Consider the following 26,348-nt stretch of genomic DNA (forward strand, 5'->3'; position numbering starts at 1 on the left):
GATAACCCCTCACCCTGGCAGCCAGACAAGCCGTGTGCTCGGCTCAGTGGAATGCCTGTGCATTTCTTACAGCACCCACCAGTTCAAAAACATTAATACAAAAGTTTATTTTCTCTAAAGAACAATTCAACACACATCTGAACTGCATTAGGAACCAAACTACAGAGAGCTGCTGGCAGCAGTCACAGGCACAAGGTGGCAACACCACAGCTTGTTCTGGGAATGCTGTGAGCTGCCATAAGGGTAGGTCACACACACCCAAGACAAGGCACGGTCACCTATCGGTGCTTATCATCATCTCTTTGCTTCTTGCTGTCCCTGTCCCTGCTCCGGTCTCTATCCCTGTCCTTCCTGTCTCTGTCCTTCCTTTCCCTCCCCCTGCTCCTCTCCTCTTTGGAGTCCCTCTCTCTCTCACTGTCACCCCAAGCCCACGACCTCTCCCTTTCTGGCCAGCGTTTGTCCCTGCTCCTCTCATGGTCCCGGTCCCTTGTTCTCCAGTCCCTTGTTCCCTCACGAGACCAGTTTCTTTTCTCTGATGATCCTTCTCCATAGAAATCATTTTTCATGTTTGGCAAATTGATGGGCTTTCGGAAAGGTCTGTCCCGTCCTCCAAAACGCAGCTGCCCGGATTCTTTTTTGCCTCCAAACCCACCCCCAAGCCTCCGGGGAATCCATCCTTTGAGAGTTCTTTCCAGTTCAAAGTCTACAAAGATCTCATGTTGGTCGATGACCAGCCTGTTGGCATCCCTGTGGGCCTTCAGGAGCGCGCGCTCCTCTTTGTACTCAATAAACGCATAACCCTTGGAAAATCCCGTGACCAGGTCTCGAACCAGACGGATCTTTCTGATGTCTCCATAGCGGGAAAAAACCTCCTTTAACTTCTCTTCTGTGGTCTGAAGATTGAGCCTTGCCACGAAGAGGGTGAGGTGAGGATCTCCCGTGATGCCCTTGTTGGGTACGTACCGTGCCAGCATCGCCCGCCATATGGCCCGGTCGTGGGGCTCCTCGTCCGTGCCATCGATGCTGCCAGCCTTGAGGGGATCGTACTCCTTCGCTATGGGGGCCCAGTCAGCCATTGTCTGGTGGGGGAGAACACACACGGCACAGGCTCACGGCTGTGTCAGGAACAGCCAGAAGCGCTTCCAGCACCACTGCACTGCGTGCTCATCCTAAAATCCCCCAAAGCGAGACACACGAAAATTAAACAGCCGTGTCGCTGTTGGTTGAGTCCACGTGCCGGGACAGAGCCGTGTCGTGGAGCCGGATCCTCCCCTGGCCTACCCCGGCCTGAGGAGCGCCGGCCTTCCCCTGCGGGCCCGGCCCGGCCCGAGGAGGCTCCTCAGCCCCGCTCCCGCCGCCGCTTGTCCCGTCACCCGCCCGGTACGGCTCTCCCGGCGGGCAGGGGCCGATCCGCCGGGCCGGAGGAGCCACAGCCGCTCCCGCCGGGGCCCATTTCAGCCCCGGAGCCCGCCAGTCCCCCCGCCTCGCTCCCGGAGCCGCCGAGGCGGACGTGGCGCTGCGGAAAAGCCGACGCGTTCACCCGCCTCGGTGCCGGTTCCCGGGGCTGCCGGAGAGCCCCCCGTCTCTTACCGGCAGCGCAGAGCAGGCGGTGCCTCCTCAGGGGAAGGGGCCGGGCGGGAAGCGGCGCGGGGCCGCGGCCGCCGCCATGGGAGCGCCGGGGGCGGGAGGGGCCGCTCCGCCCGAGGCCCCGCCGGCAGCGCCGCCCGGCCCGGCTGGGAGGGAGCGCCGGAGCGCGGCGGGCATGGAGCGGGGCCGGGACGGGGAGGAGGAGCTGGAGGAGGAGGATGAGGAGGAGGAGGATGGCGGCCCGGAGAGCGCTCTGGAGAAGAGCCCGTTCCAGCTGACAGCCGCGGATGTCTACGACATCTCCTCCGTGGTGGGCCGGGACCTGCTGCAGCTCCGCGCCGGGCCGCAGCTGCCCGCCGCCCGCGCCCGGCTGCAGTTCAGGATCGTCAGGGTGCTGGAGATGCTGGAGGCGCTGGTGAGCGAGAGCAGCGTGGCCGAGGAGCAGCTCCGGCGGGAGCGGGACAGCCTCCGGCGGGAGCTGGAGCAGCTGCGGGCGGCGGCCCACGGGAGCGCCCCGCAGGTGGGTGCGGAACACGGCCGAGCACAGGGGACATGGCCCGGCACAGGGGACACACACGGGACACGGGTCCCTTCCCCAGCACGGGCACACCACGCGCGGGTCGCGGAGCGCACCCAGAACCACACCAGATGGGCCGGCCGATGTTTGTGGTCTCTTTTGTTTGAGCCTCACAAAGTCACTTCCCGTCTTTGGCCATGAAAGCCTTGAGGCGCGTTCCTTCGGGGTGGTTACGGGTCGCAGCGCTGTGGATTCCTCGCTGCAGTTTCACTGCAGTGACTGACCCAGCAAAGTTATGCAGACACGCACAGAGTTCAGAGTACAAACCCACTGTCTTCAGCTCTTGCACAGCACCGGCACCATAGAGACAACTGTATGCAAACATTGGTGTGAGGGAAATGGATGTCTTGATTACTACAAAGGTTTTAGAATTTTAGTGTGGCATTAGATGGCTCAGCCTCCCTCATCATCTGAGAACAATCTGATAACAGCATCTTCTTGACAACTAAATTGCAAACTCTTTGGGACAGAGACTTTGCTTTTAACTGTGGTCAGAGCCTGTCATTGTTGTGGCCTATGCTTGGCTGGGGAACACAGTCATTAAGGGAATACAAAAATATGAGGAACTATTATTAACTGCTTGGAAAAAAAAATAAATCAGGATAGTGATAAATTCATACTAGTTCTAAAAATTCCGTATTTGTAAAATCCAGATATTTTACTCTCTGAATGCTGTTTTTTGAGAGGTTACAAGATCCTCTGCTGTTAATTTTACAGCCCAGCCTTGGACCAGATCAAATGGTGATAGACCTCACAGACCCCAACCGGCCCCGGTTCACTTTACAAGAGCTCCGAGATGTATTGCAGGAGAGGAACCAGCTGAAAGCTCAGCTTCTGGTGGTGCAAGAGGAGCTACAATGCTATAAAAGGTAAAGCTTGAAGTCAGCAGAGAACAAACACTACTAATAACAAGTGCATCATGTCTGGGAAGCTTCTCAGGTGAGAGTCTTGCAGGTTTGGGCCCCTAGGTCAGGATAGGCACTGTCCAGGCATGTAAGTGACCAAAGAAAAATGGGGGAGCAATGAAGTCTCTATGCAACATGATTTAAAAACCAAACTCCCTTTTCCTCTGCACAGTTCTCAGCCTGTTCCCATAATTGTCCCACTCTCAGCCTACGCACAGTTAACTCCCACTCCACATCCAGGCTGGCTTCTCGTGCACAGGAATTCATCTGTGCAGTCACAGCAGTTGCACACACACTGTGTCTAAAGCCACACTACATACCAAAGAGCACGGGGGGTTTCCAGCTCAGCTTTAGTCAAAGTTTCCTTCCTCCTGCAGCACGATGCTGGTTGCTCTCCGCTCCTTCGCTCCCACGGGGGTATGGCACTGATCTAGAAACAGAATATTGAGCTCTTTCATCGTTCATGATCAGCTGTGGGGTTTTTAAGACTGCCAACAGAGGCCCTTGAACTGTGCAAAGAGGTGATTTCAGAGAAGGGTTTGGTTTTTGTTCTAGGGAGAGTCAGTGTAAGTCAAAGGGTGGGATGTGGGAAGGGTCTTGATCTTGGTGTTACAAATTAATTCACCCCAATTTCTGCACCGTCTCATCAGGTTGGATTATAAACTCTTTGGGTCAAGAAATTCCTTCTTAATCTAGACACAAAATATCTGAGCACATTAGATTTCAGTTGGGATATCTCAGCAGCACCCTCCTGGATACAGGGAACCTGCCCTTTGCCTTGTCTGTAACACACAGGTTAAGCCAAGAAGTTACACTTATATCCAAGAATTTACAAACTGCCCCAGAACACTTCCCCAGCTCAGCTGGATGCTTTGCTGAGCAGCAGTGGAATGGCCTCTTACTTTGATTTCCAGCTATTACACAGTTTAGTGCAGGCCAAGTTAAAAATGTAACAGTAGGAATAGTTTCAGATATTTAATTATTTGAGTCACAGTGCTATGCAACAAGAGCAGGGCAGGGCTGCTTTCCAGGTAGAGTAATTTGTGAGGTTATCTCCTCATACAGTGTTACAGCTTAAGCCAAAACCCATTTTCCCTCTAAACAGTCACATAAAATCCTAATTGTAATTGTAGTAAAGAGTAATTATGCAGAAGAGGATAAATATATGTTCTAAAATGCCTTGTGCACATTGGAAATAAGCACTGTATAACACAAGGTAACAAACATCTCAGAGACTGGCTCCAAGTGACTGGTGGTGTTTGGGGGCTGCATTTTTCATCATGGTTTCTGGGTAGAAATTGCCATGTGGAGGTTGAAACTCTGCAGTGTCACCCAACAGCTCTTTGTGTCATTTGTCCAAGAGGAGAGTCTGCCTCAGAATTACCCCGTGATGGTGTCACACCAGTTTTTAAGTGCTCTGTGTTTTTATTTCTGAATCCAGTTGATTGTTGCTTGGCTACTCTTCGCCCGCAGCTACTGCAGTCACAGGCTTTGATCCACTGAGCTCTCCAAAGGACTGAGGTCAGCTCAGGACACGCTGTGAAAACACTGAGTGTGCAGGCTGGGAAAATCTAACCCCTTTCCAGGCAGGGAAAACACCCTTTGGTCAAACTGAAACTGCTGCCTGGAGTAGGCGGTTATAACTTCTGGAGTGTAGAAACACTGAAGTAGGATGGCAAAATCTACAGCTGAGGCAAAGCCTTTCTTCTCTCCTCTGTAGGGTGGAAAGAGGAACAGGCACCTGCCTTGCAGGGGAGTTGGGAATCTCCCATCTGTTCCCAGGCCTGGTGTGAGCCTGGGTGGCTGCGCTGGAGGTACCACACATCCACCCCTGCAGAAGTTCACCATTTGTGTCCACACCCTCCTTTTATCCTTGGATTTTTGCACAAATCCAAGTGTGATTACACTTCCCTTTCACCCTCATTATGATTTGCCATTTTTTCCTCTGTGAAGAAGTCAGTTTGTTACTTTTTTAGTGTTCTCATTAAAGCGTAACCCTGGCACCATTACACTGCTGTATTTAGGGATAATAATTCATTATTTTCAGTTCACTACAAGGAAGAGAGGCTGGGCTGCCATCCCTGTCCTGTGAACATTCATTCACCCATGTCCCAGCTGCCCTGTGAGCGGTCTAACTGTCACATTCTGCGCAAACCCACAAAAAAAAAATAAACAAAACCATTTCCTTTGCCAGTGGGATCATCTCACAGAAAAGGGACCAAACTGAAGAACTGGAAAAAGAAGTCAGTGGCAGAAGTGCTGGCACCAGCAAGGACAGTGAAGAGAAGACAATCATCAAACGTCTGTAAGTTTGTCTGCAGATTTTGGGGCAGAATTTGTAAGGATATGACCCACTGTGTACAGTGAAGCCAGGGATGGATGCTGAACTTTAGCCCAGTTGGCTGGATATTGTTTTCTACTCTCCATGTAAAGTTAAAAACCTGATAAAGCAATCTCTTCCTGGGGAAAAAGCACTGCACAGGAAAGCAACCTCCACCCAGGCAAGCAGGGAGTCACTTTTTTCCTAGGAAAAACAAGCATTCCTGAGCAAAATGATTCAATGCTTGCCTCCCCTGCCAGCCCCTCAGGGCTGTGCTGTGGGAGCACCCTGGCTGGCCCCAGGCTTTGTTTACATTGTACACAAAACCCACAGCTCAGGGTCTGTCCCTAAAGTCTCCCAAAATAGCACACTGACAGGGCCAGCCCCCTGCCTCTTCCTTGTTTCCCAGTTGTACACTATTGTTTCCTTTCTGCTATTGATTTTTTCCCTTTTATTTTAGGTTTTCTTTTAAACATGGAAAATGAGCATCCTCAAGGACTTAACTGCTGCTGGTGAGAATGGCACTGATGAGCCTCAGAGGCGCTGGGAAAGACAATGATTGGAAGCAGCAGCATCACTCCTGCTGTAGAGAATGAGCAATCTCATTAACATCATGTTGTATAATATTCTTTCAGAATAGATTTTACTCTGCTTTTTCAGAAACTGTTTCAGAAACAATTTTTGTATTTCTTACTGTCAGATATTACCCACATGTAGAAAATAAAATGTTTATACAAAGCTGGGGTTTATTCTTATTAAGAGAGCCTGTGATGATCTGTACTACAACATACTGATCCTGTCCAGCTATCAAAACATTCAACACAAATGATTTCAGAAGATGAAGATAAGTTAAGAGAGACATACCATTCACAAGTGGTTGGTTGGGGGCGAGATGAACGGTGGAGAAAAGCACAGCAAAGGAAGAAAAGCAATTGGGCTCTGCCCACATGAAGGACTGAGGTGCAGGCAGTGCTCAGACTGGAACAGATGCACCAAACATTTCATTTCTGACTGCTGAAAGTCTCCTGTGGTAGGCAGCTGTGTTTTGCATAAGCTCTGTTCTTTCAATCACCTGCCACAAGCTGTGTATTGGCCCCAGTAATGAGATTTAGCACCAGTGGAAGCATATAGGGCAAACAGAGGAGTGGGAAAAGAAGCTTGAAAGACACCAATTAGGTTCTCTATTTAGAAAGGTAGAATATCCAGAGCAGAGAAGTCTGAAGAGACATAAAAGAAGCAGTGACAGGTATCAAACTGTGATCTTACTCTCTTCAGAAATAAAAGCAGGCTCTGAAGTCTTTTGATTCCCTCTCCTACACTGGCAGCATGAAAAATATAGGACACTTCACACATCTGCTCAGCTGCACAATGTGAATGTGGCTCAGCAGAAGGCAGAGCTGCAACCTCTCTTCTGAGGTCAGGAACAAGTGTCTGTTAGCAAGGCCACACCACAGATGGCTGACCTGAGCCAGCTGGTTCAGCCAGGGCACAGAACCACTGGAGTCCTTTTGCCATCTTCAAAATATCAATAAGCCTTGGCCATGCCCTCATTGTGTATTTTCTAGAGCATGGCAGCAGGGAAGGCAGTTACTGCATTGCTTGAGCAGAGGCTTTGTGCACAGAAAAATTAAACAAAGAAACAATCAGCGACAGCCAGGATGTGCCTCTGAGCTCAAGAGAGATGCTTACATGTGACCTGAATTCCATCCTCTTCCATGGTTTATCCAGGGATGTATTTTCCAATCTCCTTTAAAAAAAGCAGTTTAGCTCCCAACCCAAGGGTATCTTTCCCTGACACCTTGTTAGGAGATGAAGCCTTCCTGTGAGGCACAGAGGAAGAAAAAACATCCAAATGACACATTCCTGTGAGAATTACATTGAGATTGAGCTATAGATCTCTATAGGTGTTCCTAGAAAAGTAAAGGATACATATGCAGTGCAACATGAGCTTTATTTCCATCCTCCAACGCAGTGCTACTCAATTACCAGTTAAGCTTTCAGAGAAGACATTTTCTTTTTATGTAAAACAGGGAGATCTTTCCCCTTTCTGGTTTACAAAAGTGATGCTGAAGTACAGAGGTTTTAAGCTATTCAACCTGATAGAGAACAAGTAAATGTTTAAATAAAATAAACCAAAAAAATTAATTCCAATTTTGACTTAAGGGAAGTGCTCTAGTTTAACAGGACATGTACAATTACTGAGGTCTCTGTTACTGAGACCAGAAAAAAATCTGTGCCAACTCAGACAAGTTGACCAACAAGGCTTACCTGAAACTCAGTACATGTAACAGGTCTCCAGTTAATTCTTCAGAAATGGGAAAATACCCAGGCTTGCTCTGACGAGTTTGCCTTGTGTGAAGCAGTAAATAATATAAAGCATTTAATAGCTAATGATTTTCACAGCTTTCTTTCAAAATGCTCATGAACTGCAATGGAGACAGGTAGTATAGCAGCCGTTTCATCAATAATAAATATATTCTTTATTTTACAGAGACATTGTCTTCAAGTTTTTAATTTAAAAAATACATCACTAAGCCACCTCTCTTGCTGCTGGAGCACACAACCAGGATGTTGTTGCTATCTGACCTATCACATAGGCAAGCATAAGATTGTCTAGAGGGCATTCAGCTGGAACAGCAGCAGCCTTCAAGACATGAGGAATAGAAGACATTAACAGAGCCACAGATCCCTTGCTGACATCTTCCAGCAGCAAGCGTGGCTGATGGCTCACAGCCATTTTCATCTACACACATGCCAAGCCTGCCTTGGCAAAAATTCCAACTGGTAAGAATTCATCTTTAACATAAAGGACCTGCATTGTATTGCCTGCCTATATCCCAGATTTGGCTCTCCAACAGTAACGTTCCGAACATCCACGAGATGCCAAGCGCTCGACTCCCCTGTGAGACAGTGGGACCAGACCGTGCTGGACAGACCTACAGGACCAGGCAATAAGGAATCTACTTTCTTCACTGCATGAACTCCATCACTACAGTTTGAAGCTGCATATGAAGATGACTCCTATTTTCGGAACCACTATGCTCTACTTCAAGCATTCACAGTAAATAAATAGCTTCTGATGTGGCTAATTAGCATAGGAAGGTAATATAAAAATTTTTGGAGAGAGCTTTTACTTCTTTAAAATCCTCTGGGAGACACCTCCAAGAATCAGCCATCAACTATAAAAAAGGTACCTTCTCAAAGTTTAGAAAACAAGTAAATGTCAAACATTGATTCTCATTGTGAAGTTCTGTCTTCACATCTGTAATCAGTATCAACCCAGTCTATCAAGATTCATCCTCATTTGGCTGGGAGTCACTTCTCCAAAGGAAACAGCCAATCCAACCATCCTTTTCCCTCAGTGCCAGTGCATTTGAAGTTCACTGCCAACAGAATGTATGACACAGGAGAAACTGGATTCCTACCACAAATTATTTGAGAATGACAGTAGCATCCATCTCAGAGAAGCCTGTCAACACTGGGCTGTGAAAAGCAGTCTGACAGGCAGTCAAGCCACTGAATGACCAAGCCAGAGTACAGCAGTACTTCTGTCATAAAGCCAAGTTCAGCACCCCAAAGAGGAGCGTGAGATTTCCTTGCAAAAGCAGAAGCACAAACCCAGTGATTAAGTTTCTGTGCAAGTCTTTCACTACTCAAGTGGCACTGGTCACTATGCAGAAGCATTCAAATTTTAAGGAGGGTTTTCCTTTTATGATATAAAAGTTTTGGCAATCTAAGATCAATTATTCAAGCCTGCCTGGAAAACTGTAATAGGTATTTAAATACTGCAAAGCAAAAAGGCAGTTTTTAAGGAGCTTGGAAGACCATAAGCCATCCACTAAGAAAGCTGAGAGAAGTGAGGGCAGGAAAACAAAATTCACTGACTCCTTGTAGAACACTCAGTCCAAAAATAAAAACCCCAAAACAAGGAAGATGAGTTAGTGTTTCAGCCACGGGTGAGCTTCTATGGAAGCTTTGCTTCTGTCTCCATAGTCGTACAACAGTTCTTCACCTGCCTTAATGTCCCTGGAAGCTATGAGGATGAGATGAGGCACACCATCGATGTCGTGGAGCTTGGTCTGACAATTGCCACACTTGCTGTGATTAATGAGCCTTCCCAGACGATTCGTTTCTTTCGTAGCATCAACACTGAAAGAGCAAGAACAGAAGGCGGGATTGCGCCTGGGACAGGGGCACGTTTGTGGTCCAAGCCCAAAGTGCAAATCAGACAAAGGAGGAATCCACACAAGTCTTGAAAAATTAAGGAGAAACAGAACATTATCATGTTACATCACAGAACAATCATGATTAAATAGATAGCCACAATATGGCAAGGCAGGGAAACTGAAACAACTTTGGGAGATTTTTAAGTTAGCACAAAACCCAGAAATCAAAACCTTTGGACTATCTGAGCTGCCTGTTTCCAGGAATAGCAGAATCTAGATGTGAAACAAATTATAAAGCTTGAACTGAAGTGGGTGTCAGAGACTGGAGAAACAAGGACACCCAGTCAAAGTCAGAGTCTGTCCTTCCTTGCTTTCCAAACCAGCTCCTCGCAACTCAGATAAAGGAGTTCATTTTACAAGAGGATAAATTTAGGCAGAAGACCACTGCAGAACTACAAGCCTCATCCAAGTAGACAGAACAGAGCTTTGAGTCACCTACCATTCCTCACAGCCCAGACATATAGGAGGCTCTCAGACCATGGATCAATGCTCCAAAAGATTTCATAATTCAAAGTTCCCATTAAAAACAAAAAAATTTGCATGAAAATAATAAAAGAATCAGCAGCATTCAAAGCCCCTGTTGATGGAAACCTGAGCTTACCAGTAGGTTTTGCTGAGGTACTGGAAATAGTACATGTAGCAGCCTGTGGATGGGTCTTGAGCATACACAGCCTCTCGTTTCTTGGCATCAGTGATCTCGATGAGATCCCCGTGATATTCAACCACAAATTCTCCTCGATTAAAATGTTTAGTAGCAATTACTCCTCTCCCTTTGCCATCAATGTAATCAATCTGTTGAGTTGAAAAGAAAATACTTTCTCATTTCCCAGCTGATTTACATCATTGCAGATACGCTGATTACTACGAAATGATTTGTCATTAAAAAGATGCTGTAAAAGGGAATTTGTGTGTACTGCAGACAAAAGCTGCAGAATGAAGCAGATAGAAGCACAATGCTTGGCACTGTGGAAGAAATGCAGGATGAGTTTGGGACACACTCTCAGTTACTGGGTAGCTGGACACAAAGTCTTCCAAACAAAGAACTTAGGACTGCATTTCTGTAAAGACCTTAAAACGCCCTCAGTATTTATAACCGGGACTGCACATACACATCCTTCAGAGATCAACACTGCTCACTCAAAAGGAAGGACTGTGTGTTCCAGTTTTCCTGCAGTTTCATCAGAGAATCACAGGGTCCCAAGACTGAATTCTGCTACTCTCTGTTTACACAGATTAACATCAAGATACTGTAAAATAAACAGTACATGACTACTTAGGTTGGCACTGCAGTTACCTTCATTCCTTCTTCTTTCCCACTTGTAATCAGCTCATCTATTTTCCTCCTTTCCTCAGTCTGCAGAATAAACAAGAACAAACAAAACCACAATGTTGTTGATAGCTTTTGTAGCTATTATTCTAGAGCTGGAAGGAAATAACCAACCAGTGACACTCATTGTTCCAAACCATCTCATATTTCCAGCAAACTGGATGGCAGAGAGAGAGATTTCTGCCCCTCAAAATACATAAACAGCTAGATCCTAAACTGGACCAGCATTTCCAAATTTTAAGCATGTTCTTAACAATACTTCAATTACAATTACTCCATTTGAAATGGAAACCATTTACAGATAGTTACACACTTCCCCAAATTTTCAGCTAATCAGACATGTTATAAGTAATGTCATTTTAACAAGAAGCACTACCTCCAATTCAGATTTGCTCTTCCTGGAACTTCTTCTAACTGGGTAATAATCTGTCACTTTTCGGTTTGGTGCTCTCCCTTGTGTTCTAAGGAGTGAGAAAGAAAACACAACATATTTCACACTACTTAAGTTAAGTTACACCTCTAGAGCAAAGTTATGTGCAAGAAATTTTTATTTGAGCTTGGTAAGTTGAAAAGTGATCCACATGAATCAGTGTTTTTTACCCTTGCTCTTAGCTTAAAACCACAGCTACATCCCCTTTTCTTCCCCACATTATTTCCATTACTCCAGTACTAATTCTTGAACAATAAAAGTGAGATGTCGTTGGAAATCAACTGAAGGTCACATTACAAGTCTGGGGCCCCCTGTGTGCCTTGCCAGAAGGCACTCGAAAATTTAGGTCATGAAAACTGCTTGGCAAGGAATTCATTAATGTTAGGTCACATTACTCTGATACCATGAGAAAGGGTATCAGCTCAGCCAGGAAACCTCCAACTGCTGTTTCTGACAAGACACATTCTCATTTGTCCACAGGAAAGTAGGTCTTAATGGATCATTAACTTTTTTTTCCATAGGTGACCAGAAAATACTTCACTTGTGATAGAATAATAGAACACCCTAACCTTGCTTTCAAGACAAACAAGTCCTCTGCAAAGTACGATACTTGGATGCTATTTTAGGGTTTTTAAAAGGTGATATTCTTGAGAAAACAAAGAGCTGTCTTTTCACAGTTCCACCAGTCACTTACTTTTTCCTTGGCCCTCGTTTTGCTTTAACCATCTTCTTCTGAGCTGGCTTTGCATTGGCCTCCTCAGCACAGTCTGCAGGCAGGGGAGTCTTCTGGGTTTCCACAGTTTCTTGGTTTTGATCAAAAGAGGGCACTGAAGGATTGCACCCACCTTCCTTATCCTTCTGGTCTTCTGGTTTCACAGCACCTTCAACTATTTTGCCACCATTCTTTTTTCCTGGTGACAAGGAAACTGAGTAAGGCTCTGAACTTAGGGCCAACTATACCTAAGTGCTTTAAATGAATTGCAGTGGTTTATAGTTCTGCCAACTGAGAGAAAAAGGACAGCAATGACCCTGCACTGCTGGGCTCAGCAACTGCAGATGTTGGTACCAAGTGACCAATGCCACCCAGGCTAAATCCATGGGAGCTAAAGGGCTGGCAATGACAAGAAATCTACACTCCCCACAACCAGCATTAACTTGTTTTTTTACATCCTACCCCAATACAACCACATCCTCCTCTTTAGACAGGAGGTAGGTGAGCGTGTTTTAAAGCCAAATAACGTTTTTATGTGGAGTAAATCATCAGGTTTAGCAGTCCCATCTGCTGAGACAGATGTTTCAGTCTCACTGGAGAAAAGAAGCACAGCTGCAAGGCCTCAGCAGTGGGGCAAGCTAAAGCCATCTTCACTTCCTTGTCAAAACTGGGGAGCCAAATTAGGAACTAAAGGCTCCAAGTCTCCAGAAAGCCTGTCACTCCCTGCGTCAAATGGGACTTAAAATACCTGCTTGCTGAAAGTGTTTGCATCACAGTGCTTTGACAAATTACCAATGCTGTTAAATGCACCTTTAAACACAAGCCAGATGGATCTTCTTGCCCTTCATAAACTTACTGAACATTCCCATTTCTAGTCACTACCAGAAGCCTGTGCTTCTAGTTACAGCTGTGAAGCCTGGCACTCAGCATCCACAATTTAGGCTTTTATGTCTTGATGAAAATGTTAGAATTGGGGGTGGTGGGGGCACATTCACCAAGATAAGCAATCCAAAGCTCAATCTTACCAGCTCCTTTCCTGTAGGTTTCCTTTAGTGTTTTGCCCTGACATTTCACCTCGTGATACATGACAGAGTTTTCTTCTTGTAGCGGGGGGCGAGCACCAGGGGCTTTGTTGGGATTCAGGTAGCTGTAGATTTTGGATTGACCAATAAACACATTCTCCTAAAACAGACCCACACAAAAAAATCAGTTCAGCAGAGATTCCAGGAACCTCAGGTTGGCATCCACAACAGTTTGCAGCAACCAGGGCTGACAGGTGATTGTGCTGCTGCAATTTACACTGTTTGAAGCATAACCCTCACTGACGTTGTGATTTCTAAGTAAAAACATAACAGTGCTGAGCACTCTGAGAACTTAACTAATGCAAGCTCTCAGTCCAAGAGAGCTTTCACATAAAATGTAGCAGTATGAGGTAGTCATAGCTAACTCCAGCCTCCACCCTTGTGCTTCACAGCATGAACTTTGGTGCTAAAAAAAACACAAACCCCAAGCCTGAGCTCCTGGGGAGGAAGGCGGCCTCAAAGAGCACAAGCCAAAAAAAATATGAATAACGCAGCAAAAATTGTCCAGGCCCAGTACAGAACGCTCACAGCCAAAAAGGTACGAGCTACCCAGCTACTCTCAGGAGGTGACAAATATTGCTGCAGTAAATTATATGCTCAACTAAGCAGCACAGGAATCAGTTTTACAGCCTACCTTGAGTGACATCTCTCAGCAAAGCATAGGAGATAAACAGTGCTATCCTCTTAGCCATTATATGATACAAAAATAAAGTGTAAAAGTTGTTTATGGCAGAAAAGCCCATTAAAGAGGGCAAGGACCAGTCAGGAAAATGGCAAAACCCTTTGGCATGGCCAGACACCACAGAGCCTGGGGTTTGTTCACAGGCTCAGGCTCCAAGATGCCAACAAGTGAGCAGGGTCACCTGTCACCTTTGCTTTTACAGTCTCCTGCCACCTGGCTATGTTTGCCTGTGCAGGGTACGTCAGGCACACGGATCCCAACCGTGAAATCTCAGAGTCTGGACAAACAGATGCAACTTGGGCAGAATGAGTTTTTCTTGGCTATAGTTTGACTCAACCAAAAGCAATTTGCAGACATTGCAAGCCAGTTAAAACAACAAAAATATGCATCCATTTTTGTAGAAAAGCAAGGAACAAAGGGTCCCAGTAGTTAAAAAAAAGATAGCTCAAATATAGCTGACTAAACAAATACCTCAGTATTTCAGTCACAGACAATAACAAAGTAAACAAAGTACACAATAGAACAGATAGGATAATTTTAATAATTAACGTAGTCAAGAATGACAAACTTCCTATGTACATAATTCACACAAAATCAGATCAGTTAAAGGCTCAAATCCTAGTCCACAAATAAACTCTACTAAAGATTGCGATTATGATGGAACAGCCTGAAAAAAATCAAATCAGACAGACACTCCCTGACCTCCAACGTTTCTGAAAGGCCTATGAAAGGCTAAACTTGCTTATTAAAAAAACGGGGCTTCAAAGCATGAAACGCTATGAAATCACTCCGTTTTAATAACTGCAAGCAAAGAACCCTGAGCTTCAAAGTCCTCAAGATTAAGTAAGAAGTTTAAATACAGGCATTTGTGGAGAAAGCCCAAAGCAGTGAACTGCAGTCCACCTGCCAGCTGAGCCTTCAGGCTTTGAATACACCATGAACAGGAAACGAACAACTATTTTTCCAGCATAGCTTCCTCCCTTCATTCCCAGCTCCCTGCCTGCTGTGCTCTTGGCGCAACCGAGACGCCGCTGCCACGTCTTTGTCTGTGCCAGCCTTGAGACCCCGGAGAGCAGAGATTTTCTCAGCACAGCAAAACATACGAAAGGCTGCTGAGGGGCTCCGGGGTTTGATGCAATAGCCACAATTATTTCCATTCGGAGTTAAATGCAAAGAGACAAGCAGCCTCCGGCCAGCTGCCTGTGACAGAACTACAGGACGGGGAAGATGGCACGGAGGGAACGCCGAGCCTAGGGCCTGTCTGCGGTAGGGCACAGAGAAGCAAGGAAAGAGTCGGACGGTACTTAGAAGTTAACGATTTCTGAATGATTTGCGGGGTCCCCGAAGGCCCGGGCCCCGCAGCTCCCCGGGGCAGCCCGCACGCCGGCTCGCCCGCACCGGGGGGAAGCGGAGGGCACAGCAGACCCCGGGAGCCGCCCGTCCCGCTCCGCCCGCCCAGGCCCGGGCACTGCTTACCCCGCCGGCCCGGGGGCGGCCAGGGCCCTTCCTCTCGGCGCTCTCGGGACTTGCCTTCTCCACGCCGCCCGCCCTGGTCTTGGGCATGTTCTTCCCTAGGAGCAACGGGGGAAGATCGGCGCCTGAGCCATGTCCGGCGCTGCCGCCCGCGGTCATCGCCCGGCCGCCGCGGCCTGCGCCATGTTTAAAGGGCTGGATGCGGCAGGGCGAGCCGCGGCGGCCCAGCCCCTTCCCGGCGAGCTGCGCACACCGCGCGGGGGAGGAGTCCCGCCGGCCCCGGCTCCCCGCACCTCCCAGGAGGAGCTTCCGCGCCGCGGAGATGCCCCGCGCCGCGCGGGCCCAGCCCCGCTGGCCCCGCCGCTCCCCGGCCCCTCTCGGCTCGTGCCCGCTCCGCCCCGCGCACCTCCGGCCATGGCGGCGGCGGCGGCGGCCCCGCGCCCCGGAGCCCCCGCGCCGGGCGGCCCCGACTGTCCCCGCGGAGTCCCCGCCGCCGCCAACCGCTCCGCAGGGCGACGCCGCGTTACTCTTGGCAATCCCATTGGTTTAATCTTCTGCCAATTATCGCGTTCAGGCCTCTGATTGGCGCAAGGGGCCATAACCCGCCCTCTCCCTGTCACACCGCGGTGGCCGCGGCTCCCGGGAACAGGGTTTAAATGTGTGTTCGCTGGGCGCTGATTGGCCCGTGCGGAGGGCAGGCAGCGCTCTGATTGGCTGTCCGGCAGGGACTGCCCCTCCCACGGCCGGGCCGCGCCACGTGGGTGGGAGCGCGCGGGAGCGGGACCCTCCGGTGCTGCCCCCGCCCCGTCCGCTCTGCCGCTGCACCGGCACCTCCCGGCAACGCCGCCTCCCTCCTGCACCTCTCCGCAGGGCACACGGCCCCCGCTGCCATGCAGCGGGGACTGGGGACTCCTAATCCTGGCGGGATTATAAAAATCTGCTGTGCGAAATTATTAGGCTGCTTTACGCAATATTTAGTTTAGATCTCCCTGGTTGAAATTTATGTGTATTAGTTCCATCTTCCAAGCTTGCCTGGAGAGAAGATAATACTCAAGTATTGCACTAAAGCATCAAAGACCTTGTGTAAATCCCCATTCTATAACGAGGGCAGCTAAAATATTACAAAGCCAAATGACAGAGCCGTCATTATCACCAGGAGAGCTGGAACTGCCTTCAACATCGATTGCCTGGTCAGAAGCTGCCAACAGGACTAGTACATACCCTTTGAAATCAGGAAAGTACAGTGGCAAAGAGTAACACAGCAATGAGACAAGAGCACACAGGGATCAGGATCTGGATGGATGCCAAGTTGATTCCATCATGGAAGTCAGGAAATTGCCACACAGGACTTTGGTGCTCCATGATAAGCAAAACACTTACATTGAGCAACAGTGCTTGACTCTTGTTTCTTATCTGTGTCACCCCTCCTGCAGCAAGGCCTACCTGAGTGTGCTCAGGACATGGCGTGGTGGCACTTGCGCTGACCCAAGCGCTATCGCCACGGGGGTGGCTTCCCACCCAAGGCTTATCTGTAGCCACAGGCTGCTGCTTGTCTCTTGGGCATTCCCACAGTGATATAAACAGCCGGTTTGGTGATACAGCTGAAAATCATCCTTTACCTTTAGAACAGGAAAAAAAAAAACCAAAAACCTTTTCATCTTAAACAAGAATTTGGGGCCTCGTCCTTTCCAAGCTGTCCCAGAGCAGTTGGGGGCTCACAGGACAGGAATTTATTGTGACTGCAAAGGAGTCTCAGAAGGCATCACAGCGTTCCAGTCTACCCCCTCCTCTTCTTGTTTTAACTCTGCATTCAGGCACTTTGGGAGAAGACAGAACAAACCCAGCTCTGCATGGGCACTGTCATTTGTTACGTCTGGGTCTTCGATCACCAGGCACATGAATTTTACAGACAAGCAACCAAAACGCACTGGGTATTTTCCTGTAAACTCCTAACTGCAGCCAGCTGATGTCCTCTGGGTATCATGTCCATGAACATCCATGTCCATGGTGTTCTTCCATCACGGCAGGTACTCCAAGCTCTCTGCAAAAGCAGCAGAGCAGACACTGCTCTAATTTTTCCACCCTAGTTCGCACTGTACTTATCACACAGCTGGGATGCAACTGGGAAAAAAAAAATCTTCATAAATTACTAAGATGATTTCCTTCTTGCAATAATAGGGAACACTCCTCCTAATGTCTTGGGAAAGCTCTGGAAACGCCCTCAACTGTGGTTTTGCTCAGCTGTTGGGGGTTGTATATTTTAAATAATTATTTTGTATATGTATATTAAACAAAGCAACCGAGTTGGCATCGAAGCTGTGCGGGCCACCAGTAGAGGGCAAAGGAAGCCAAGCAATTCTCTTCCCCAGAGCAACAAAGAAAACAACGTCATCTCTAACTGGCCGCTGCTCCCGGCGCGGTGGGATCACACCGTGAATTAGCAAAACATGTTGGCTTTACCCCTCAGCTGGCGGCGACCGAAAGCCAGAGATGAAGTTCAAAATGTTAAGGGCTCCAGCCCAAAAGAGTGAGGCTGGAGCCGCCCGTGTCTGTGACTCAGGACACACGGATCCCGTAATCCAGAGGGAGCAGCGCGACTCCCGCTAGAACCAGCGCTAAAACCCAGTGACCTAAATATTCTCTCCCGTAGTGCCGCATGAGCAGCTCCCGGGAGCACCACGTTTTACTGCGGAAATGTGAAATTGTTTTGTGGGGGAAGGGATGGAAGAACGAGCGAGGCGTCGATTTGCTCAGAAAGAGAAGAAAATCTTCAAGGTAAATCACTTCGGTCTAGACGAACGCTTCATCCAGTTTAAAACAAATCTTATTTTATCTTTGAATTCATGGTTTCATTTTCTGTCGAATATACCAAGGAGATGCTTGTTAAATATTTCCACCTGAGAGCAAGTTCTCACACAGCACCTGTCATATTTGCAATTTGCAAAATATATGACAGCATTTACACAAATTTCTCGTTCACAAGATGAAATCCCTACAATTTGTGCTTCAGCCACTAGAAATCAAGCAAAAACAATCCCTGAGGGTAACTGCTGAGTATTACATTAAGCAATATCATTTTATAAAGTCACAGAATAAAATGCCAGTAGGTGCTAACTGCATTTCATAGATTATAAAATATAATTACATTCAGAATTGTATCTGCCAATGATTAAAAAAAATAATAAAATAAAAAAATCTCTGACTAGAAAGTGCAGCGAGACCCGTGAATTACATGCAAAATTCTATGGAAACAGAGTCCTGCAGACAAATGTGTGTGTGTTAATTCCACGCCAATGGAAAGCAGCATTTCCACCAGTGGGATTACTCACCTATTCCAGTCGAGGATGATCACAAACGCTGTCAGGTAACTCCCTTTTCAACTCAAGACATCGAAACCCTCCCTTTCTTGTCACGATTGTATAAAGGTGCTGAGATTTAAAGTTCGATTTAGCACGTGTGAGCTGTACTTCATTATGCCTTCATTTGAAGTGTGCAGAGGGCAATAATCAAGACAAAAGCTGCCATTTAAATTGTTCTTCTGGTCTCTGGCCACATTTCTGTCGTCTTTTTCTCCATCTGAAGCATCACTGATTAATCTGAATTACTCAAGTCAGTTTAATTAACGTTGCTTTGTCTTTAAATAGTTTAGCCTTAATCTGTCTAATCCTTTACTGGTTATATTAATCCCTGTTAAATTTGCCAAATGATAAAATAAGCAAACTTGCACAAGATCGAATGAGTAGTGCTGAACATTTGAAGGAATTTCATGATTGCTCACACTTCATCTATATCTGACTCAATTCTGTGTGAAAGTTCTTACAAATTTTCATGTTCTTACACAACTGGAAAAGCATTTTATTGGAAGATTGTCTCTTTTAGTAAGTCTTCTGTCTGGGGGCCTCCAGCGCTAAAAAGATGTCTCCAAATGTGAAACTAGCATGAGTGGTCTCCAGATTTTCACTCACTCTTTGCAGCAGCAAGTTTCACATTAGCAGCTTGTGAAGTACTAGCAAATGAAAACTCATCTGCCGGGCACATCCCCAGGGAGGGCAGCAGGGATGTTTCCCCCGCATTCTCCTGGGGCAGTTCCTGTGCAGGAACACCGCAGAGTCCCGGCGCTGTGAGGGGGCGGAGGTGGCGGCGTCCTCAGGGCGCGGTGGCACCGGCCGCACCGGGGTGCTCGGAGCCGCCAACCGTGGAGGGACGGGACGGGCCCAGGGGGCCACCTGAAGTGAGACGTATTCACGCACATCACGGGCGGGGATGAGCTGGGATATCACCGTTTCCCCTCACGCCGACAGCCCCCGGGGCCCGACCCCGCGCCTGGGCCGGTCCCGCCGCTCCGCGGCCGCTCCCGCCAACGCCGCCTCAGGCGGGGGCGCGCGCACGGCGCCTCCCGCCCCGTGATGCAGCGAGAAACGCGAGACATCGCGAGAGCTCCGCCGCGCTGCCGCGTTCTCGCCGGCAGCCGCCATCTTGCGGAGCCTCGGTCACGTGACCGCTCGCAGCCGTTCGCCTCCGCCTTCCCCTCCCCCCACCCTACCGGGAACCGGGCCCGGATCGCCAAGGCTCGACTGCGGCCGCCGCCCTGAGCCGGGGGCCGCCCGCAGGGACGTCGCTTATTTGAAGGACGGTGGATACACCGGGATTTTTTTTGGGGGAGGGAACGGGGAACTTGCTGTTTTCCCGTTGCTGCGGGCAGGGAAAAATCGAGGCGCGGCATGTCACGTGACGGGGGGGCGAGCGAGGAGCGCGCGCCAGGGCCCGGCGGCGGCGGTGGCGGCGGGAGGGGGGGGGGTGGGCGCGAGACGGCGGCGGCGGCGGCCACGTGATCGAGGAGCTCGCGGGCGGGGGGCGGGTCACGTGGTGCCGAGCGCGCGCCAGCGGCGGGCGGTGGCTGGTGGAGTCACGTGGGCGGGGAGCGCGCGCGCGGCGCGGCGGGTGGGGGGAGGCGCGGCCCGGGTCACGTGGTGCGGGCGGCCCCCGGCCCCCCCCTCCCCTGTGAGGGGAGGGAGGGCAAAGATGGCGGCTGTGAGTTAGAAAGCGGCGGGCGGCGGGGCCGGCGGCGGAGACTTCTAGGAGCCCGCGGGAGGATCGAGCGCGACAGAGAGTAAGTCCCACGCTGCTCTTTTGCTTGGCGCCGCGCCTGTTTGTCCGCCTTTGGCCGCTCCTCGCGTTCTGGGGCCGCCCCGGGGGTTTCCTCCCCTCAGCTCTTCACCGGGGCCCGCGGCGGCGGCGCGGGGGTGTCCGGGGAGGACCCGTTGTGCTGGGAGCGGCTCCGCGTCTGCCTCGGTCCCTCAGCCCCGGAAGGCTGTGCGGCCGCCCCCGCAGGGGTCCCGGTGGGCCGGGGGTGGCGCGGCGGGCGGGGGAGGCGGTGCCGCCGCCCCGGTGGAGCCCCGGTTGTCCCGCGAACTTCGTTCCCGGGGGCGGGTGGGGGCGGGCGGCGGGGCCCCCCGGTTCTGGGGAAGCGCTTCTCTAACGGGGGCGGGCGCGGCGGTGGGTTTGGCCGCCCCCCCGCCGCATCTCTGTGCGGGCAGACCCCCCCCCGGCCCGGCCCGTGCCTTTGTGCGCTCTTTCCGCGGCTGCTGATTGTTGAGGTTTGAAATGGAGAGACGAGGCGGGGGGGATGGGGGTGTTTGATTTATGGTGCCGGAGCGGCTCCGAAAGCCGCCGTGAGACGGAGCCCTCCCGCCCTTCCCCGGGGTCGCGGTGCTGTTGAAGGGATCTTTAAAGAGGTGAAGGTCTGGAAACAAAAAGTCGCGCATGGGACAGGATTACGCAGCCGATTCTGGCCCAACCCGGAAGTTTATGTCGGGAACACGTGTTGGTGGGAAGGTGGCGGGGCAGGAGCCGCCGACCCCCCCAGTCTCTCCCGTCGCCTCCCCCGGGGGCTTCCCCGCCCGGCCGAGCCCTCCGGGGCCCCGCTGCTCCCGGAGAGCCCAACCGCGGCGACAGACACGGCCTCAAAGTCCAGGGACTCTTAACGAGCGCACCTCAAACAGAGGTTGCTAGGGTGAGTAATAGTTTAACGTAGAAATGCCCCTACAGTCTGATGGGGAAGAGGCCTTTTGGGTTTTTCTTCTGGGTTTTTTTTAGGTTGTTTCTTTATTATTTTTAGCTGACCAGGTTCCACACTGAATTTGAGAGTATAAATTAGATCTCTCGTACTTTCTTTCAGGTCCTCGTAGGCTGGTTCGATGTGTTTGATACCTGTTAAAGATGAGGCAAATTTTGTAAATGCTTAAAAAAACCAAACCTTTAATTGATCTGTTAGGTAACTCCAGAGTAAGTTAAAAAAAAAAAAATCAGTGTGATCAATCGCACAGTGTAAAGTTAGACATTAACTCGGTAGTAGACTGTTTGGCTTTAGACTACCAATATTGTATCTGGATTAAAATTATTTAAAAACATATATTAGTGTTTTTTAAGCTGCCCTCCCCCAATATTGAAAATCTGTAGTTGATGTTGTAAAGCAAGAATTGAAATTGTGTAACAGCATGACATTTGAATTGGTATTCTGTATCTGCCTCACAGCCATGAAATGTTATATTTGTATGCAATCTTAATATTTAGAAATGAAATGTGGGCAGTTTGTCTTTTTGTCCAGACTACTCCTTTGGTTTCAAAACTGACTGAGAATTACTCTAAAAGCCATTGAAGCAGGTTATGGATATAGGTAATGGTGCTTTGAGACACACCTGGAACTGGCTCCCAGGCTGAAACTAAAGGTCCTGGTGCTCACACACTGCTCTTATTTCTTTAAGTTTTTACTTCTTAAAAACTTTCACTACTGGCCAAATTACCAGCTCCAGCCTTTTAGTCTGAAAGCTGATTTCATGCCAAATTATTGTATTGTTAATTCTTTTAATATTTTCAAAACTTGTGAATTTCACATTTGCAGACTGTGTAACATGACAGTTGTAAATTTGGTAGAACAGTCATTAAAAAGCATTGAGGCGGAGCTGCACCCCACAGCGCCCTGAAGTGTCCCTCGTGTCCTTGAAAGCTTTGATTTTGAGTGGTAACCAGCCTTGAAAAAATGGGAATGATTTTTCCAGGATTGGCATTAAGTTGTGATTTTTGTGAGAAAACCTTTGTACGTGTAAATGCCAAATTAACTGCTACTCTTGAGGTTAAGGCATGGAAGGATGAGTGAGTTCATTAATTAGGGTTTTTCTCTTTGATTGGATGGTGACTTGGAGAGGACCAGAAGGGGTTGGGTTGGTTGAGGTTTTTTTTTACTGTTTCCCAGGTTGCATTCTGGAGGCAAAAGCTGTGAAATGAGCAGAACCCACGTGGATATCCAGAGAATCCTGTTGGGTGGGATGGGGCTCAGCAGCCTTTCCACCTCTGCTGCGAGAGGCTGCAAAGGGAGACGTGAAATTTTCAGGTCAATAATAACTCCCGGTTTAGACAGGCAGAGAATTTGCAGGGCAAAGCTGTCTTGTCTGTACAACTCCAGTATTTGTGTGATATTATAAATGGTTTCCAGTACAGTTCAGGTGACAGGTATTCCTCAAAAAGGCAGTAAGATAAACCTTCCCAGTGAAAGAACAAAAGTTGCTGGATGCTGTTTGTGTGCCAGCCAAGCATTAACACCCAGGTCTGCAGTTGGGTGCACCACAGAGCCCAGGTGTCTGAGGGGCTTGGGAATAGCAGTGCCTGGTTGGTTGTGATGTTTGGTTTGGACCAACTTATGATACTGGAATTGATTATGGTTTTTAAATAAGCACTTTAGGCATGCAGTGTTACAATGTGTAACTCACAGACCTAGAAATCAAAAGGCTTTTCATTGTTTGGGATTCTACCATTATCTTTCTCAGGGGAAACAGAGCAGGTTGCTCAACATGTGTTTTAGAATCTTTTTCTTCTTTTTTTTTTTGTTTTGTTTCTTTGTACCAAAGCTAAAATGGAAGGAGAGAGTGAGCCAGGTTGGCATGGATACATGACATGATATGAAACATGGCATTCTGGTTTTGTATCTTTAAATCAGGAATTATTTACATAATGTGCAGTGATCACAAAACCGTGTCTTTATCAAAGTTTTAAGCTATATTCTTCATCAGGAGAGCACCTTACAGAATTGTTTGATATGATTTGGTAGCCCTTCTTGAAATAGCAGCAGTTTATTTTTTCTCAATACAAAGAAAGTAATTAAGATATTACTGCTGTCAAAATTTTATAAATACATTTTTTTAGTTTTATTTAATAGGCTGATTCTTGCTCAGTGACATTGGACTACCTCACTAAACATAGACAATCTTATCTGCAAGATTCTACATGCTCAAAACAGTTCTTTGAGTGATGAAATGCTCAGGGAACAGCTTGTAATATTCACAACTTTTTAATAAGTATTTTCTTTCAGAGAGTTTGAAGATGTGGCAAACAGGTCCTTATATAGTATTGCCAAGGCTGAGCTGCAGAACTTGATAAAGTGACTTTCACTTGTGTTAACTGAGGAGCCTCCTACCTTGCAAGATTATGGAGCTGGTTCAGCCTGATAATGTTTTAAGCTTAACAAACGTGTGCTACAGAAAATAAAGTTATCACAATACATCTTCTCCTGTATTTTTTTCTTCCTCATTTAATTTCCTTGCTAAATTAAAATGGGGAGGGTAGGCAGCATTGGTGCTTGGAAGTTGCACAAAGCCTAAAATTGGTCCTTAGTATTCAGTGACTTCTAGTGTAAAAATTCTAGAAGTTCAGAATTCCTTTTGTTTCGAACAATGCAGCTTTGTTCCTACTGTACAGAAACAAAATAAGTGAAACTAGTCAAACTTTCATTGTCCAAACTGACAGACAAACAATTGCTGTTGTTTCACAGAGTTTTTTGCTGGGTTGTGAGCAACCATGAATTTTTAAGGCTTAAAATTTGGGGTATCAGGAGAGAGGTGCAGCTGGGGGGTTTCTTACATGAAAACAGCCCCACTAGAAAGGGATGCTTCTAAACTGGAGATATTTCCTCTGAAATTGTAGGAATTGCTTTGCTAGTTTCTACCACCAGTCATCTACTGAAAACTTTTAAATAAGTAACTAAAGCATTACTTCTATGAATTGGGGCTTTTTTTCTGAACTCTGAAATTTCTAAGATATCAGCAATCATGTTTTTAAATGTTAAACATGTAGAGGTCAGTGGCATCATGGATATGTTAAACTGGACTTGAAACAGATGTGATGGGTTGTGACACCATTGTAGGGTGGCTGGGGAAGATGTGTTTTTGTGGTTCTGGTGTTGGGTTTTTCTTCTAGCTTTGGTTTTGCTTTGAGTCTCAACTTCATAGAAAGGCCTTTCCTTCCTATATTGTGAGAGCAGACTAGAAGTTCTTGAGTATTTTTATTTTCTCTTAGTTCTCTTAAGTGAAAATCCCCAAACTTCAGCCTTATTGTGCCTCTATTCAGTCCAGTCCCTTAACTCTCAATCAAGTATTAGTTATATCTTTGTTTAGTGGTGGGTGATCACAGCTCCATACAGACTAAAGAATGACTTAACTGATGTTTTTTTCCACTTTACATTTAGACATTTTAGTTTATTTGTCCTTTGAGCAAAGGTGTTGGCCTGTGTGGAAGGGTGCTTGTGCCTCTTTCCCAAGTGGATACTGTGAAGTTACAATTTTAAAGTGTTTTTGAGCTGTTTTGATGGGGTGATCTGTGTTAATTCTCCTTCTGTAAAGAAATTAAACTTCAGTAGCTGCTCTCAAGTTCTGAACACCAAAAGTACTGATAAGCAAAAATTTCATCTGGAGACTTAAACCTTCCTCCCCTCACCTGTTTTCTAGTTAATAACAATGCTTCAAGCTTCTAAACTTAGATGTGATGGTCACTGTTAAGATTTTAATCTGATGGAAATTAACAATTTATCCTACCTAATTAATGTGTGTATATATAGTCCCCTTTTTTGAGAGAGAAAACACAATCTTTCTGGAATGAAAGTAAAACCAAGAGTCAGTTCTTACCACTTTTGTTGACCCATTCAGGATTCTGGGAGACAGGCTGATGGGTGGTGACATCCTTTAATGGTGCTGCCATATCAATTAAATCTGCTAGATGACTTAATGCTTCTTAATATTTTCTGTATCTCACAACAACAAAGCAGGACATTCTGCCAATTGATTTAGTCAGCTCAAATGTCTTTAAGAAAGAAAAGTCTGGTTCTGACAAGCAAGTACTGTGATGGGGCTGTGTGTGGTCAGTAGCAGTCCCACCAATTATTTGTTGCTTTGATATTGTTTGGAACATCTTTAAGTCTTTAATGCCTTAAAATGTATCTTCCCCTTGTGGTGCCACCATCTCGGTATGAATCCACGGCCAAAAGGTTTCTCCCTTGCTATTGCACAGACTAAAACTGGGAAGAGTAAGAACTAAGTGCCTGAGGCTTAGCTTATTACAAGAATTACCTGTTCTGCTAAATGTGCTGAGGAATATGTGTGACCAGCCAGCTGAATGTGGCTTAGCTGTGCATGTAGAAGGGATGAGCAAGGGAATGCTGTTTTGGAGTCTCGTGAATGAACATCTGAAATGCCAACAAATAATTTTGTCCTCTTACCTGCTTTAGAGTAGGTGTTTGGCTTCACTGAGTTTCAGTGTTTTGTTCCCAGTGGGTGTTGAGGGGTGTGGAAGGCAAGTCAAATTAAGATTTGCTTGAGGTGTATTTTAGACTGTATAAGCAACAGCTCAAGTTCAGTGAAATAATTTAATTTTTATCTTAATACTAGGGCAGATGGGTTTCCTTCTTAAGCAAGTGAAATGTGTTATCTTCTCTCTTCATCTTTAAATATGGAGTATTTGGCTTTTTAATAAGTTTTTATATGGTCTAGAATAGCTTTTTGAAATTAGTTTTGCTTGTCCTACACATAAAGGAGTCTGTGACCTGATGTTAGTGTCCTATTTAATAAGCAGTTACATACTATAATAGTGGCACATTTGTTCTCTCCATATGCAAAACAAAATTTCTCCAGTGAATGAATGTAACCTAATGTAAGGGCAAGCAAGAAATTAAAGCTTTCCTTATAAGCTCTTTATCACTAACT

General features: G+C 47.4%; 4 protein-coding genes across 8 annotated transcripts in view; 2 read left to right on the forward strand and 2 right to left on the reverse strand.

Annotated features, from left to right (window-relative positions):
- Positions 1–95: 95 nt before the first annotated feature.
- On the reverse strand, positions 96–19,783 carry SNRNP35 (small nuclear ribonucleoprotein U11/U12 subunit 35). Of its 3 annotated transcripts, none has more exons than XM_058851545.1 (3): positions 18,651–19,783; positions 3,390–3,499; positions 96–1,079 (listed from the first exon to the last, which is right to left on the reverse strand). In XM_058851545.1, the coding sequence occupies exon 3, from the start codon at positions 1,074–1,076 to the stop codon at positions 279–281; it is 798 nt and encodes a 265-aa protein (XP_058707528.1). In that variant the 5' UTR covers positions 1,077–1,079; positions 3,390–3,499; positions 18,651–19,783; the 3' UTR covers positions 96–278. The 3 variants fall into 3 exon arrangements, with proteins under 3 accessions (XP_058707528.1, XP_058707527.1, XP_058707526.1); XM_058851544.1 differs by lacking the exon at positions 18,651–19,783 and adding an exon at positions 6,254–6,493; XM_058851543.1 differs by lacking the exons at positions 3,390–3,499; positions 18,651–19,783 and adding an exon at positions 1,591–1,730.
- RILPL2 (Rab interacting lysosomal protein like 2) lies at positions 1,667–6,239 on the forward strand. The gene is made up of 4 exons (XM_058851546.1): positions 1,667–2,107; positions 2,882–3,033; positions 5,264–5,374; positions 5,850–6,239. The coding sequence occupies exons 1-4, from the start codon at positions 1,667–1,669 to the stop codon at positions 5,872–5,874; spliced, it is 729 nt and encodes a 242-aa protein (XP_058707529.1). The 3' UTR covers positions 5,875–6,239.
- Positions 7,074–15,957, reverse strand: KMT5A (lysine methyltransferase 5A). 2 transcript variants are annotated; one of them, XR_009278941.1, is made up of 9 exons: positions 15,728–15,957; positions 15,325–15,419; positions 13,110–13,266; positions 12,067–12,283; positions 11,319–11,403; positions 10,910–10,969; positions 10,217–10,407; positions 7,658–9,538; positions 7,074–7,209 (listed from the first exon to the last, which is right to left on the reverse strand). XR_009278941.1 is itself a non-coding variant. In XM_058851541.1 (8 exons), the coding sequence occupies exons 1-8, from the start codon at positions 15,918–15,920 to the stop codon at positions 9,328–9,330; spliced, it is 1,209 nt and encodes a 402-aa protein (XP_058707524.1). In that variant the 5' UTR covers positions 15,921–15,957; the 3' UTR covers positions 7,322–9,327. The 2 variants fall into 2 exon arrangements, 1 of the variants encoding a protein (XP_058707524.1); XM_058851541.1 differs by lacking the exon at positions 7,074–7,209 and having other exon boundaries at positions 7,322–9,538.
- Positions 19,784–20,277: 494 nt separating the features above from the next.
- The window catches only part of SBNO1 (strawberry notch homolog 1), a 28,879-nt gene continuing 22,808 nt past the window's right edge, over positions 20,278–26,348 (forward strand). The window contains exon 1 of one of the 2 annotated variants that reach the window (XM_058851104.1): positions 20,278–20,431. The gene's annotated coding sequence lies outside the window, so the exon portion shown is untranslated. Of the gene's footprint in view, positions 20,432–21,068; positions 21,335–26,348 lie in introns of those variants that run through there. The other variant, XM_058851106.1, reaches the window with a different exon arrangement.

The sequence above is a fragment of the Poecile atricapillus genome, chromosome 16, assembly GCF_030490865.1.
Source record: "Poecile atricapillus isolate bPoeAtr1 chromosome 16, bPoeAtr1.hap1, whole genome shotgun sequence".
Lineage (NCBI taxonomy): Eukaryota > Metazoa > Chordata > Aves > Passeriformes > Paridae > Poecile > Poecile atricapillus.

Excerpts from the sequence above, each read along its gene's own strand:
- SNRNP35 (XM_058851545.1), bottom strand. The coding sequence starts at position 1,076 with ATGGCTGACTGGGCCCCCATAGCGAAGGAGTACGATCCCCTCAAGGCT.
- RILPL2 (XM_058851546.1), top strand. The coding sequence starts at position 1,667 with ATGGGAGCGCCGGGGGCGGGAGGGGCCGCTCCGCCCGAGGCCCCGCCG. Across the intron at positions 2,108-2,881 it reads CCCACGGGAGCGCCCCGCAG|CCCAGCCTTGGACCAGATCA; the intron begins GTGGGTGCGGAA and ends TTAATTTTACAG. Across the intron at positions 3,034-5,263 it reads GAGCTACAATGCTATAAAAG|TGGGATCATCTCACAGAAAA; the intron begins GTAAAGCTTGAA and ends TTCCTTTGCCAG.
- KMT5A (XM_058851541.1), bottom strand. The coding sequence starts at position 15,920 with ATGGCCCCTTGCGCCAATCAGAGGCCTGAACGCGATAATTGGCAGAAG. Across the intron at positions 12,284-13,109 it reads AACCTACAGGAAAGGAGCTG|GAAAAAAGAATGGTGGCAAA; the intron begins GTAAGATTGAGC and ends CCTTGTCACCAG. Across the intron at positions 10,970-11,318 it reads AGAGCAAATCTGAATTGGAG|ACTGAGGAAAGGAGGAAAAT; the intron begins GTAGTGCTTCTT and ends TTTATTCTGCAG.